The sequence below is a fragment of the Prunus mume genome, linkage group LG2 (assembly GCF_029339155.1).
Source record: "Prunus mume cultivar Tortuosa linkage group LG2, ASM2933915v1, whole genome shotgun sequence".
Classification (NCBI taxonomy): domain Eukaryota; kingdom Viridiplantae; phylum Streptophyta; class Magnoliopsida; order Rosales; family Rosaceae; genus Prunus; species Prunus mume.
In genome coordinates, this window is record NC_142699.1 from 24,400,188 (window position 1) to 24,416,109 (window position 15,922).

Genomic DNA, 15,922 nt, shown 5'->3' on the forward strand with positions numbered 1-15,922 from the left:
CCAAATATGCAATTGTGATACTAATAAGGTGTTAGTTGGATTAGCGTTTTTGGTGTATTTTTAAGTAGTCCTAGATTCAAGTCTTCATGGTACCCTTGTGTGTGAATTTCCATCCTTCCCTTTCTAACTTCAGCAAAAAATAAAAAATCTCGAGGCAAGTAGATATTTTTAAAACCTTATTATAAGTTATGAATGATGAAACATTCAACACACGTTTGACTTTGAGTTAAAAGAAAGTTTAGGTGTTAGGATTATAAATTAAACTGCGAGTTTATTAAAAAAAAAAAAAAAAAAGGAGCACTTAATTGGTGCACGTTTAAAAGGATCAAGACTGAAAAGTGTGAATTTGATTTGGTGATTTAGAGGTAATTTGACTTTAAATTCTCAACTAATATTTGAGGTCCAATAATGATCGATATTTAACTTGTCCATGATTTCCATGATTAATTACCACATGGTACAAAGTGTGCCCATAGGTGATTACGTTGAAAAAAGGATCATAAACTTGATCCATCAAAAGATTTTTCCTTGTTAATTCATGAACAAGCTAGTGCTTAGTGATAATTAACATTGATGTGGTTTGACTTTAAATTCATAAAACTTCATGTCTAGCCAAACCGGCCAAATTGCTCTAGGACAGCTAGGATATATATCATTGGACTCTACATGGGTTTCAACTGCCAAATTTGATTCACGGCCTCATATGAAGACTATTGATATTTATGAATAAATAAAAATATTGCCACACCCACAATAATTTTTTTACAAATTTATAAATAAACCCAATCCTAGACATGTATTTATAAAAAAACTCAAACACTATTTAAACATAGAAACACACCCAAAATCAACCCCAAAGTCAACAATTGTATATTTTTTGGGTGTGTTTATAAATGGGTTTTGAGTGTGTGTAATGATGGGTTTTGGGTGTGTTTATAAAGTGTTTTGGGTGTTGGGTTTTTTTATAATTTCAGCTTCCATTTTGGGTGTTTTAGTGAAACTCCCAATCCGCGCGTTGTCAGACACGTCTGCCAGGCCCCTCGTCCCGCCATGTCAAAACCCCACCAACTTCATTTTTATTTTATTTTATTTTTTGGAAAAATCGACCAAGTTACCAACATTTGAAAAAAGGAAAAGTATTGGAGGAGATTGGTTACTCTCACTGTCAGCTCTAACGTATACCCACATTTTCTAGCTGGAAGAATTTACTGCAGGCAACTGAACTCAAATACTGATGAAGCTACACACAATGTAGAAACTTTACTAACTAAACCAACCCTCATTGGTTAGAAACTGTTAATTGTTTGTTAAAGAAAGTTCCGGCATTCAGTTTCTGTAATTGCGAATCTACTGGCTCTTTTTTTAGCTTTTTAATTTGAAGCCTCCCAAGATTATTCCATCGGCTTTATTTTACTAACTTTCTCTGTATTTGGGGAGCATTGTTTACTTTCACGCGCCTCCGTGGCGCCTGTGATCCTCAGCAAGGGGAAGCGATCATGTGAGACAAAGTGCATAGTGGTCCCACCCGGTATGCGCTCAAAGATCCCCACGCGCAGTTACAGGGCGTGAGCTCCAATCATTCTACCCGGCCCTGCCTGCCTCCACCTGTTTGTGTGACTGTACCCAAAGTTTTGAGGTCCCTTCCCTTGTTTATATTTGCCCTTCCAAAATCCCACCTTTTAATCTCTCTCTCTCTCTCTCTCTCTCTGAGTCTCTCTGCTGTGGCTGATTTTGTTTTGATTGTTGAAGCTGATTTTTGCAATCATATTCTGGGGTTTTCTGTGTTGTTGAGAGTCAATGACAGCTCCAAACATGGCGACGATTGCTGCTTCTCTCTGGAGAGGTCTCTCCAAAACTGCTCCTTGAACCACCATCATCACCACCAGCAACAGCAAGAGCAACAGCAACAGAGCAGCAGCTGCATCTTCACAGGCGGTGAAGGGCAAGGCTCAAGCGTTACGCGGCAGGGAAGGTCATCGTCTTCAACCTCATCAACCTCAGATGATATTGCGCACCAGAATCAACTGCTTCCCAATTACAGCAATGACGCCACTTTAGAGCTCAACTCCCATGTCTCTCTTCCTTACCATTGGGAACAATGCCTCGATTTAAAGGTTGGTTCTTTTCCCTCCTCCTTCTTCAACTAACAAAACCCATGTTTTTGTTTGGTCTTTTTATCCTTTTTAAAGCTTGAATAAATGCAAAAACTTGGCAGATCTTGCAACTTCTTCAATAAATTCCTCAACTTTCTGAATGTACAGGGGAGCTTTCACTCATGGCTTGTTGTATTTAATGCTTTATTCTCTCTTTAATTTCATTAACTGCTTACAGTATTTAATGCTTCATGATCTCTTTAGATGAAAGCTAAGAAAAAAAAGGAAAGCCCTTTCTTTTATAAATCTCAGAGTGAAGATAGGGTACCATACCAGACCAAAAATCCTCAGAAAGGGAAGAAGCTTTTCTTTTCAAAGCTTTTTACTTTTTACTCAAAAAAGAAAAGCTTCACTGGTTTTAACATTCCTGTTGGTACATTTCAGTAAAAAGAGATGAACTTTTTTCTTTTCTGTGTTTGTTCATCTCATGATAGATTTTCCTCTCCTGGTTGCAATAAAGGAGAACTCTGTTTGGTTTGCAAACTTTGCATTATGTCAAACGAGAGAAACTTTAAAATTAAAAAAAATCTGGGCTTTATGATACACAGTCGTTTTCAATAGCCAGTACATTTACTTGTTCAACTTACAAAGCCAACAAGTACAAGGACCAATTTTTTTGTTTAAGGTGCTGGTGTTTAATTAATTGTATGATGATGGGTTTAATTCTAATTAATGTTTAATTATTTGCAGACAGGGGAGATTTACTACATAAACTGGAGGAACGGGATGAAAGCAAAAGAAGATCCGAGAGCAAGAACAGAATACAGCGGAGAATACTACTCAGAAGACGAAAACAGCTCCTATGATAGCGAAGAGTCTTCGACTGAGTCGTCGCCATCTTTGTGCAGACAGAGGTATCAGCTGCAGCAGATAGAGAATATTAACAATAACGAGCACAATAATATTAACAATAATAATAATAATAATGTGTTGGTAGTGGCTGGCTGTAAAGCCTGTCTCATGTATTTCATGGTTCCAAAACAGCTCGAAGACTGCCCCAAATGCTCTGGTCAACTTCTCCACTTTGATCGATCCGAAAATGGCTCCCCATGATCATCCATCACATTCATTTCTCTTCAATTTCTTACCCCACTTTTTTTTTTCTTTTTTTCTTTTGTTTTGTTTTGCTTTTTTTCTTTCTCTATCCATCCCGGAAACTAGAAGCCATTTGTGCTCTGAAAAGCTCCACTGAGTCCGAGACTCTGAATTGATAGACAGATTACAAATGGGTTATTAGTTTGGTGGTTGTTGTTTAACTAATCCTTTGTTTTTTTTAAATTTTGGTTGAATTGTTTGGGAGAGAGGCCATGGGAGTGGCATAGATGAGACCCTACAGTGCCGGCGTAGAAACAAGGTAGCAGGAATTATATTTGGTAATGATTGCGACGTGTAGGTTTCCTTCTCTTTTGTTCCATGATCATCTCTTATTTTATTTATCTTCACATTTTCTATATATTTTTTACATATCCAGATTATTCGTTATTATTTAACAAAGTAGTCATCAATCATATCATGAGAAACTCCCAATAATTCCGCTAAGAATTTATTACGCAAACTCTGCAATTTGTTTCCTTGGAGGACAGATATTAATGGATGTCAATGTTTGTCATACGCATATATGGTAGTTTTTCTTTCTTATCCGATAATTTGATTTGTCAAGCTAAGCCATTACGCTAAAATCAGGACCATGACCATCATGTCATTCAATCAATGGAACCAATGAACTGGAAGCACGATTTAGAGTGTTGATTGATAGTTAACAACTTAAAATGCTACATTATTTACAAAGGTTTTTTAGGTTTTAGACATAAAAAAAATTTCACTTTTGGAAAAAGCCAAAGCTTTTGTAGTTAATGTTGTTAAAAGCTTTTTCCATTTATTTCAAGGCAGTGTAGTTAATGTTGTTAAAAGCATTTATTTCTGAGGTCCTATTCATTATGCACATATGAAATTGATTTACAGAACAGAGCTCATTCATCAGAATGAGCAAATTTCACTCATACCTCGCTAGATTTGATTGTCGATCCAAAATGATCCAACAATATGATAATTAAACTTACCATTAAACTAAGAGCTAATTAGTAATCCATGGTTGAGTCATTTTATGCAAGTGGTAGGTCTAGCCTTAGTTAGGTATAAGGGTTAATCCTTTATTTACAATACACCGAAATATGTATAATGTAATAGCTGTCATGTAAAGCACTATTTGTCCACGCACCCAAAATCAAAGTTTAATATATCCCTCTTCCTCTTGTACCTAATTAATAATACATATGGACAATGCTTACTATTCTAAGATTCTTGGTTGGAATTTTATTAATTCGTTTTATATTAATTAATGAATTTTCCAATCGAAAGTCAAAGATCACATAATAAAAAATTTGTATGAGCGAACTATATTCCAAATTCCTTCAATGCACGCGTGAGTAGTGGATGGAGTGGGTTTTGCTAAAGTAATGGCGTGTAGCTGAACGCATAAGCTTTGGTGAAGAAAAAATCAATTAAACAAAAGTCAAAATTTTAATTTAAGCTGTCCAAATAGCCTAGAAACGTTCATGGCCATGCCTATGCCGTAGGACTCAAGGTGTGTTTGTTTAATTTGGTAAACTGATTTATACAAGAGAAAACCAATCTAATTTGTAAGATTAGTAATAAATAATTTGAAGATTTTTGTAGAATTTTGATATAAAAAAGTAGTTGTAGAATTTTACATTGAATGAGTCTAATCCCAATGGATGGTATAAAAAAAAGTCAGCGCTAAACAGTTTGGCTCTGAGAATTCTTTAAAATTCTTGTAATATAATAATAATATGCTTTTAAAAAGTTTTCATGTGCTTGCTACTGTAGTTCGTGGGTTTCTCTTGTCATACAATTTCATCATTTCATGTGGTTTCAACTTCCAAAAGTCAAGGGATTAATTTCCTAATTATCTAGAAGATTCGGGATCATCATATAAAAATGTATTAGGATTTGGTATTTGTTGGAGGCAGAAACACAAACCGGAGTTTCCACCATGAAGTGGAAGAGATTATAAGCATACAGGACAAATTCTGTCCAAATAAAATTCTGAGTCAGGGAGAATATCTTGCTTTTTCCTTTTCACTTTCTAAAGATGACAACTTTGAGGGTCCCAAAATGCATGATGTTTGGTCGACATTACCGAGTTTAATTTCAACACTCCTCCTCCTCCTCCTCCTATGTCCATGTTCTAATCGACCTTTACTATTATCAGCACCGAGAATCCATGGTACAAAAGGTTGAATACCATGCTGTATCGTTTGACCTCCAGACCATACATCATTAGTTTTTTGCCCGAACATTATAAGTTTTGTCCCATGATGTGATGTGTTCTTGTCGTCTTGATGCAGATTTCTACCACTATTTTGTTTATGTTCTTTCTATTGCAGCACGTTATTGGAGAAGATCTATAATAACTTCTGAAAGGAACTGAAAATATTTTGTTTGGAAATGTTCAGTGTGATTTATGTCATTTAGTCATCTTATAAAGTAAAACTTTTCCCATAAAAAGTTGGGGGGCAACTTTCTTCCGGGCTATTGCAAGTAGAAAAACTTGTATGAAATAGGGATATCACTATTTTGCTATTTCCGGCCAATTACATAATGCCACTTGAAAAAGTTAGCACGCATGACATATCATGATTAATCGAAAATAGCAAAATAGTGTTATTACTGTTTCATGTAATTATTTCTCCATTTCAAGAGAACTAGTAAATTTTTGTTTTTGTTTTTGTTTTTTAAATGTACACAAAAACCATCTGCTTAAATATTTATATATGTGATGTAAGTGGTTACTTTGAATTCTGCAGAGTGAGCTATGGCGCTATGGAATTTCAAGAGAGTGATTTTGGCACCAAAATTTTGAAATGGCGAAGAAAAGACAAATCTGACTCACCACCGAGTGTTTATAGGTATCCGAATTCCGAAGCGAATCCAAATATCACTTTCAAAACTTTAGCTTCCGGCATTTGTAAAGTTCATTACTGCATTCCTTGTGCATATCGCCACCAAGTCTGATACATGTCCTCACTTCGATTCTCCTACAAGAGAGAGTGAGCCTATGCAAATGACAAGGAGCCTTGAAAAGCGACATGTGCATCTAATGATATTACCATTGTAAAAAATGTTTTTACAGTAGAATTGAATAATTGAGTTAATAATATATATGGCAGAATTTAATATACATATACATGCATGGTGCATATGTTGTTTGCTCTGTTTTTGTAGGGTTTCGAGGCCCTCCGTCATAAAAGATTCGAATTTCAGAGAGACGGAGAGAGATGGATGGTGATGGTTGAATAATTTGGTACAAAAGAAAGAGATCAGGTAAGATGGATGGGTGCATGTATATATATATATATATATATATATATATATATATATATATGGTCCAAGAAAGAATATATATAGCTGGCTGGCTGGGGACTAGTGTGGAGAAAACAAAGGAAGCTTTCCTGGTTGGTTGGCAGAATTAAAGGAATCTATGCATCAAAGAGTGCACTGTGGCACTGTGGCACTGTGCCCCCTGTGGACTCTGGGCTCTGTATATTATGCAGATGAGTGAAGTTGAAGGTGAAGGTGGTGAGACTGTGACATGTATGTATGTTATGTTATATGAGAGAGAGAGAGAGAGAGAGAGAGAGAGAGGCAAAGGAAAGGGAAGAATTAAAACCTCTCTCTCTCTTCTCCGTGTCTTAATAATTTCTTTCTTTCTTTGAGTGAGTAGTGAGTTGCATTACATTGCATGCGTGCAAACCAGAGGCAAGGGCAAATTCAGGGACAAGCTGATACTGACGTAAGTACTGACTGGAGCCTGGGGAGGGTAACTGATAAGGACCCTCTTACTATTTACAAGCATATATATATATTCTGAATTTACCATCTATCCTTTTTTTTTAATGATCCAGACGTTTCTCTGTAGAGTCTGCACACATGGAATCTCTGTTTGTCGGTTTCTCTATCCCCCACTCCTTGTGTGTTTCTTCCATTTTGCATCTTTAATTTCAAACTACTTAAAAGTATGTCCCCATCTTTAATTTTGCAAATATTAATTGCATGTTTTACTTCAACTAAACCCACTTAACCACCCTTTTATTCCTGCTTAAATATTAGCCATAGCAGTGTGCTCGACCAACTGTCAGTGAGGCAGTAAGGAACACATTAACATATAAATCCAAGAAAACAGAGGATAAATGAATAACAAAACCGAAACCGGGCAACTGTGCCTCCGCTGATTACAAACACATATATATATATATATATATTACTTTTATTCGGATGTTAGCACATTATTATCATGCGAACGCCATAGTAAACAAAGAGGAAAGCATGGAGGGGTAGTACAACATATACAATGTCCACACAACATCCAGATATCCGCATAGGATAATTTCCGTGTGTGTATATATATATATATATCAATCGCATTGTGGACATCAAGATTGTAAAGAGGAATTGAAGGACTCAGAAAGACATAATCCATCTGCTATAGCTAACCTAAGAAGCAGTTGCAGTACGTTATCAACTTGCTTTGAAATCTTACGCACATTGTGTAAGAATATATATGTATATAATGTAACATAGAGTTTATGATTTCTCATGTTGAGTTACAATGAGTTTTTGGTAAAGGATTCAAATTTTCTTTTCTGCTATTTTTTGCTGAATTGGTAAAGGATGAATTGTTACGTGAAATTGTGTTTGAAAGCCAAACATTGTGCAGGTCAGGTTAGGTTGGTTTACATGGTGGATGGGCTTTATTTCTGATTCTGAGCAGTTATTGTTCTGGGACGAACATTAGGCGTCCCATGGGCCCATAACTTTCAACGGTGACATTTCTGAGTGAAGTAGGTGGCTGCTATATATTCAACTTGCTCTAGTCAGTGCACTGGGTTTTCAGCTAGCTTCCCAATATCTCTATGAATTTTGAGAGTGAGAAAGTCAGTGTGCGCGAGAGAGTTGACTGTGGACAAGATGCAATTACTCGGTGATTTGTAGCTATGTTGTGGATTTAGTGACGCTGTGTGACAATTGAGTGGCTAAAATTTAGTTTGAACATACCAACTTTGGAATCCACCAGGAAGAAAAAGAGGAAACCTCAAGTTTGTTGAATATGGAAATAATATACCATAACCCTAACCACGGATTTAAAGTTGTTTAAATACCCTACAAATCCTAGGAATAAACGATGGAATTAAAATAGGGAAAATAACAAAGTCTCCAAAAATTATTAAAGCACAAAAACTGGATTTTGGGTTGTTAAAAGATCTCAGATGCCTGAAAATTCCATATGTCATGGCAAAGTGATGAGTTTTACTCGTGACCCCGTTTTCTTTGAATCGATGGGTCATGGGCCCAAATATGAGCTCAATGCCCAAACTTATAATTTTTTGGATTTGTCCTTACGTGCGCATCTCTCAAACTCCTCATCAATTGCTTCCGTCATCTCTTCTACATCATTTAGTGAGATTTTGTTGTTGTTCATATTGTTTGACATAATGGAGAATTTGATGGTAGATGTAGTTAAGGTATCGAACCATGTTAAATCCCCCGGAAAAAGGTGATAGCACCATGATCAAACTCAACCATTTGTGACGGGGAAACTAAGCATGACTCTATTGTAAATATTTACATGAGCCGATCAAATGTGTTGCATCTAAGTCACAAAATATGTCAAATTTCATTAAACTATCATACTAGGGCCAAAGGGGGCACATGACCCAGGATGGCCATTGATTTATTTATTTTCCTTTCTAAGAGCATCCACATTGGTAGTGTGTAAAGGTGAACGTATACTAAATTTACACTTATTGCCACAGGAAGTTGCTGCAGTGGGAGGATGTAAATGATTGTATATTTACGTTGGCCACCTGATTTGTATAAAAGATGCTAATTTACTTCAATTTTTACAACCATTTTGCGGACCCCACAAGCCAGAAATGAGGAGAGAGGAGAGAGAAGAGTTGCTAAAAATGTTCAATCACTCTCCATGTACGTGGAAGTAGAAGGATACTCTCCAGAAAAAGTGCAAAATGGCTGAATGCATCCTCCAACTGTCACCAAATGAGTAGTCAAGAATATTTTTTTAATCATTGGCCTAGATTTAATTGCATTGAAAAAAAAGTTTCAAGCTCTTTTCATCCAATGGTCCTCATTTATTCTTTCAAATTGAACGATGAAGATTTATTTTCATCCAATGAAATCATATCTTCTTCGAATTGAAAATTTTTAAGTCCATTTGTTTGGAAAAAATAAAATAAACCTAACACACTCAAAATTAATTTTAAAAAGTTAAGGGGAAAAAATGAACACAAAAATAATAATAATAATAATAATAACACAAGAAACATATTTGGATTTACATATTCCCCATTGGAGCAAAAATCACATTTACATCCTTCGAAGATGTACAAAAGATATAAAAATGGCTTCACACCCCTAAATTTACACACCACCATTGTGAATGCTCTAAGAGTTTATATAAGTTTTTTCTATTATTTGTTTATCTCATTTTTGTAAGAGAAAATGAGAACTGTAGAGTAAAGGGCAGTTAAACAAACAATCAACTAGGCCTAATAATATAATATTACAATACTATTGATTGATGTCATATTAAACATCAAATGAATGAACAAGCTCAACTGATATTGTTTGTACCATAATCAACCAAGTATATTCAGCAATGGGGGTGGCACAGACAGATCCACACTTCTTTGAAGGCAAGACACTTTTGAGAAATCCCTAAAAATTGATGACATCATCATAATCTCATCTACCAAAGACATCTTCTTCCGATGCGGCAATAGCCTGTCAAATCTCCAGTTAAGCCTTGGGCATGTGTCACTACCACAATGATTTACACGAAGTCCCATGTTGAAACTTTGTGCAAATTTTCACCCCCATTCCTCTATAAAAACAGAATAGTGCCCAGGTAAAAATGTAACTACTTTTCACCTTTACTGTTACTATGTCAAAATAATTGTGTACCTCACACTTCTTGACTTAAGCATCGGATAGCCTTCGGCAGGTACCACACTAGCTAACCAAAGCTTGACGATTGCTTTTTCGATCCTTCTTCTGCATGATTGATCACCCGTTTTATGTTTGTTCCTGTGATGATAGGGTAAAGTTCCCCATTGCCTTGAAAACCATTGATTGGTCAACAAGTCAACTTTCTTTAGTGTGCGAGCGTGCCACTGCTAGCAATGAAAAAATCCTAGTAGACTTCTTAAGAATAGATAACTTGCGCCCCAATTTACTAATTTCTAAACAAGCGATTGTGAATTTGGGTGAGGAATATCTCCCAAGTAAGTTTTTTTCTTGCCTCAAACTGGTGAGGACTTCACAATTTTTAACAATAGAAAAACTGGTAGTTCTGGCCAAAATAAATGATAAGATAGTGAACTGTTTTAGGCAAAAGTGCCTTTTACAAAACTTAAAAGGGAAAAGCCAACTCTAGAAAGACAAAAGAAATTTGGACTTCCATTTCTGCTGGATATAAACTTCGATCACGGAATTTGGGTGTGCTGTCTTTAGATTGGACTATCAACAACTTCAATGTTATGTTTGTAAATTGATGCCAATGTTCGAGTTTGGCGAGCTTTAATCTATTTCAAGCCTGTAAGGCTTTTTGAGCAGGCAAATTTGCGGCCTCTTGATCTGAAAGGCGTAAGTGGGTGGACTTGAGGATTCTTGAGGCTGCTTGTGGTATCTGTACCTTGATCAAGGCACTCCATAAATTTGTTGAGGTTTTCATATTTGTAAAACCCAAGCTCTGCTTGATTTGACTTTTGCTGAACCAAATTTGTAACGAAAGAAATCTCATTTGGAATGACTTATTTCTCTAAGTCTGAACTGGAACTGAAGTTTTGATTTATAGCTGGCTTCTTTCTTGTGGCTCAATGAGCTTTTGGTTGCTTCAGTTTGTCTGAAGGTTTTTGAGATCAAGTGATCATTTTGAGTTTTATCTTTGATTGATTTTTTTGGCTGTCCTTTTCTCTGTTCACCCTCTTCTATATTTATATGAAGTGTTTTTTTAGAGTAGGGCTTTTAATCCTTTAATAATGGGCGGCAAAATTCTCAAAAAGATCTTTCATTTTTTAAATGCAAAGAAAAAAGGTTTATCAATTCTGGCAAATAAGCCCTCAATAGTCAGTTCTAAGACAATCACTTCCCTGTATTTCATGAAATAAAACCTAACCCTTCTACCAATTTAACTGCTTTTGTAAGAACTCAAACTGTGATGGTTAGTTTGATTTTCCAGTCTGAACAACTCCATGCTTCTTCCAAAAGGTAGTCTGCTTATCTCTTGAAAATAGTGCATTCTTTGGAGCAAAAAATATCTCTAAATATAAAAAGTGATTTTGATCTTCTGGTGGCAGAGATTTCAGAGATGTCCTTCTTTCATACCTGCCCTTTTATTAACTCTTTTATCTACCTAGTTGAAATTGCTGACTTTTCCAAGTCAGGAGATCATGTGGGTTTGCTTCTTTTTTGGCTCATCTTTCTTTACTTGACCATGCCAAGCCCAATTTTGGGTTTTCTCGAAGCCCAAGTTTTATCCTTGTGGTTTGGTAGGTCCTGAGTGGGCTTTCTTGGATTTGGGCTTTTGATTTTAGATTAAATGCAAATTTCAAACTGCTCTGGTCCTGAAGTCTGTTTTCGCTAGTCGGGCTTTTAGCGTTGGGCTAGGTGTGCAGAATTTTGGCCCAAACAATGCCTTGAATATCAACTGTTTTGGCGTTTTTTTAAAAAAATTTTAACAATTCAAATTTAATCAATTAGCCATTAATGTTGCGCGCCACTTGTCTTCCGTTTACGCTAACCCACGTCGTGTCTCTGAGATAGACTTAGTGGGAAACTAGGTAGTTACTAGCTAGTTATTAGATAGCTAGCGACAGATGACGACTTGCCTTCTTCTTCCCACGTTTCTGAGTCTTTTTAAGAAATTAGAAATTCCAGCTCCTGTTCACTTCAAAACCTAGTTTTCTCAGACCTTGATTCTCTCAGTTTTCCTCAAAATTTTCACTCTTCTCTTTGACCCAACCCTTCCTTCTTTCAGTTTGGCTTTTCTTATTCCAGCTTAAGAACCTTTGAAATGTCTTCTCTAAACACTCGCTCCAAGAATTCCTTTTCTTTAGTTCCTCCATATAACATCATTGGGACTGGGGTTGATAACCACGCAATAGAGGTCAGAAGCAAACTCCACCCTTTTGCCAAGAAAAACCTGGACGAGAATGTCCTTCATATGTTCGAGAATACCCTGGTTTTGGGTCCTCACTGGTTCGACTCTGTCCCTGCTAAAATGATAGAACTGTGCAAAGATGACACTGAAGTTCTCCCCTGTGTTTCGAGAGCCCTTCGGCCCTAGCATCCCATACTTGGGTTAGCAAGAATCTGAGTCGCTCGTTCCCCTCGAGCGAAGTGAGGAATAGTCGAATGAAGTGGGCAGACTAGATTGATGAGCTCTTCCATGGTATGGAGCTCACTAGAAGAGGGCTGACATCTATGACGCCATTCTTTTGTCCAAGCAGTCTATTATGAGAGATGAAAATCTCATGGCTGCAGCCCTACCTTTTGGAATTACGACAACACGTTTGATTTTCGTATGGGCCCAATGTCTCCAACGCTGCTGGATATGGCTCAGATGTTTGGGTTCAGGCCTCATGGAAGACCTGTAGATAAAGTGGGTGCCTATCACTGGAGGAAGAACCAAGAGAAATTGGCCAAGCCTTTCACCATTTCTTCTGCAACAATCAACTAGAATTGCTCTTTCTCCAACTACTTGAGAAATTTCAGCGCTGAGAAGGACAAGGATCAGAGCACATGCTATTCCTCTGTCTTGGCTGAACCGATTTGTGTTTCGAATCATTCTTCCCGATTATGCTCGAATACATGCATCTAGCGAAGCATTGCACAACCATCTGGCGTCGGGCTTGAGCCTCGATTCTGCCCATCTATTGAAGAATCGCATCATCACACTGGATAATCTCCTAAACATGTTTGCTCTAAGAGCATTACGGATGATCAAATCGCTCAGGTTTATATCCCGAAGTGCCCGAACTTTTAATTGAAAGTACGATGTTCTTGAGGCCTTTGTACTAAAGGTGCAACTCGGTGGCGGTGGTGATCGAGAAGAACATATCATTGGTTCCGGCTGGATTGATTATTTGAGAAGGAACCAAAGGAACAGGTGGCGAATTGACTTTAGGAAGAAGTTGCCTGAGTGTAACCCTACCGAGAGACCTACCCCATGGAGGTGGAAAACCTCCAAATTATCATTTTGGGGGCAGAAGTCTATCATCCCAACCATGCAAGACAGCTTGCTGCCTCAGCTTGTTCCATTCAAATCCTATAGAAGCTGCAATCGGGCCTCTTCCTGGAGGGATCTGGATGATTTGGAAGTGTAAAAAGATGCTAGGTGTGTAGTAAACAAGATCAATAATAGTGCAGACGCCCTTTATCCATCATGGGATCCGAATTCTGTAGTTCTGTCGAGTTTAACGCTTGGTGAAAAACTAGATTTAAAGGTCTGCATGCCTCCAACACTGCACTCAAAATTCTTTTGATGGATGGGACTCCTAAGGGTTGTTCATGTAAGAGATGAGACTCACAGATTTATGATGCAGACCATAAAAGACATTAATGCTCAAGTCATAGAAGGAAGATTCCTGATTTTGTTTGTGCTTTGCTTATTTTGCCTATATGATGATCTCTAATATTTTGCTTTGCCTGCAACAGATCCTTTTCTAATAAAGAACATAGGTGGGCAATCTGTCTAGGCTAGAGAAGTGATTGGTAAGCTTTCCATAAGTATGTTCCTCCTACCATTCTTATGCTGGATTGACTTCTGACTTGTTTGTTTCTTGTGCAGTTACTTCTATCATCGCTGCCGGAGACTTGGAGCTTCCCTCTGGGAATGAAGAGGATGAAACTCGGTGGAACAACCAGCTGTTGAGGCGATTCCTTCAGCGAGAAGGAATAAAGAAAAGAGACTGCTCGGTCGATGGTGGTGCTGTTCAGCTGCGACCTCAGGTAAATTTTGAAAGTTTGAGTCCTCTTGATTCTATTATGCTCTGTCTTGCCTAATTCAGCTCATTTTCTAATCAGTTTTTGTTTGTTTATTGCAGCTAAAAGTCCTCCTCCTCCTCCTACTAAGTCAAAAAGACTTAGAAAGAGGGGCTGTGGTGGAGTACGTGGCCTGAAGAACTGCGGCAACTCCACAACCACCTCTGACACAGATGAAGAGCATGAGAAGGAGCAAGAAGAAGGGGATGTCCCTTTAAAGGAGAAGAACAAAGAGTTTGAAGAAGAGGTGGTCCTCTATTCATTATTGCATGAGCTTTTGTATATGTTCTTCTTCTAACTTCTGGCTTCTGTTTGTTTGTAGAAGGAGATTCCTACTAAGGTGATAGCAGAAAGCATTGACTTGGCCAAACAACAAGAAGAAGCTCAGAGGGTAAAACCCACAAGCTTAGAACTGGCCCTATTCGATGATGTGGAGGCAGAACATTTTGCTGCAATTCAAATGCCTATGGAGCGAGCAGAGCCATCTGTTTCAGAACTTGTGGAATAGGCAAAACTTCCTGCTATTCTGTCTATCTTTGTGGTAATTTTAACTCTGTCTGTTTTCTGCAATTATGTCCTGTCTTTGTATTTCTAACTATTAACCTTTCTAGGTAGAAGTGCCCATAGCTGCTTTGGGACTTTGGCAGTGGTGAACCAGTCTTTTGAAGCCTTCGTGTTCTTTGTAAGTATTCTTGTGTTTTAACCCTTCTTTTGCCTTTTATTTCTGACTCTGTCTGGAGTTAACTTTAAGTTCCTTTTGTAGATGCCCATCCATTCTCTCCCGGTTCATCTACCACGGCTTCCTTTGCTGATCCAAAATTGGCAGAGTTTTAAGCTATGGACTTAGACGCCTTGGTGAACAAACTAGAGAAGCTTAGCTCCACTCATGGCAAGGCAAAATCCAAGGCAGTGGATGAGGCAATGGATAGAGTGAAGATCTGGCAATCTCTGAGCTGGATTTGGATGAAAACCAAGAAGTGTTGACCAGTGATGAAGGACACGGACCTGCTGGATAGAGAAAACATGGGTCCTAGGCCTATCCTTGAGATCAGCCTAGGCTTGGCGAGAGATGTGCTCAATCTCCACAATCGCTATGAAGATCTCAAGCCTTCCTTCAAAGCTTACGAATTCTGCAAAGCTACTCATGAAGCCAACTGGTTGACTACCGAAGCAAAAGCGAATTAGATATGATGGTTGTTGATTACAAGGAAACCAAGGCTGCTGACAAACTGGAAAAGCATATTGAAGAACTTTAGAAGCTGCTAGCTAGCTTGAGGGGCAAGCGAGAACAAGCTTGGGGCTGGATGGCGATAAGACCAAGATGACCTTCCTTGTGCAGAATATGGTGTTAGCCTCTAGGCCTGCCCTGGAGATTGCAGAAGCTTCCATTCATCAAGGAATGCTCCTTCAAAAAGATATCTCCACCAAGAAAACTGGATTACAAGAGACTTTAAGGAAACTAGGACTTTGATTTCAAATTCTGAAAATGTAATAAACTTAGTCATGAAAAATGACTATATTTAATAAAAGTTATTTATTTGTGGAACTTTTTATTTTCAATTTCCTTTGACAAAAAACAAAATAAAGCAGAAAAATAAAAGAACATAAACTTAACAAATCATATAAAAAAACAAACTCTGAACAGAGATTTAAACAACAGTTTCATTTTGTTCCCTTTCTATTCCAAG

At 37.5% G+C, this 15,922-nt stretch overlaps 1 protein-coding gene and 1 pseudogene across 1 annotated transcript; both read left to right on the top strand.

Moving 5' to 3' along the window:
* The first annotated feature begins 1,657 nt into the window (after positions 1–1,657).
* Positions 1,658–3,606, top strand: LOC103322236 (protein CURLY FLAG LEAF 1). Its single transcript, XM_008224131.3, is given in 3 exon segments — positions 1,658–1,830; positions 1,833–2,114; positions 2,844–3,606. Coding segments are annotated over 3 exon segments (678 nt in total). The 5' UTR covers positions 1,658–1,797; the 3' UTR covers positions 3,207–3,606.
* An 11,200-nt stretch (positions 3,607–14,806) lies between these two features.
* Positions 14,807–15,705, top strand: LOC148919887 (uncharacterized; annotated as a pseudogene).
* The last annotated feature ends 217 nt before the right edge of the window (positions 15,706–15,922 follow it).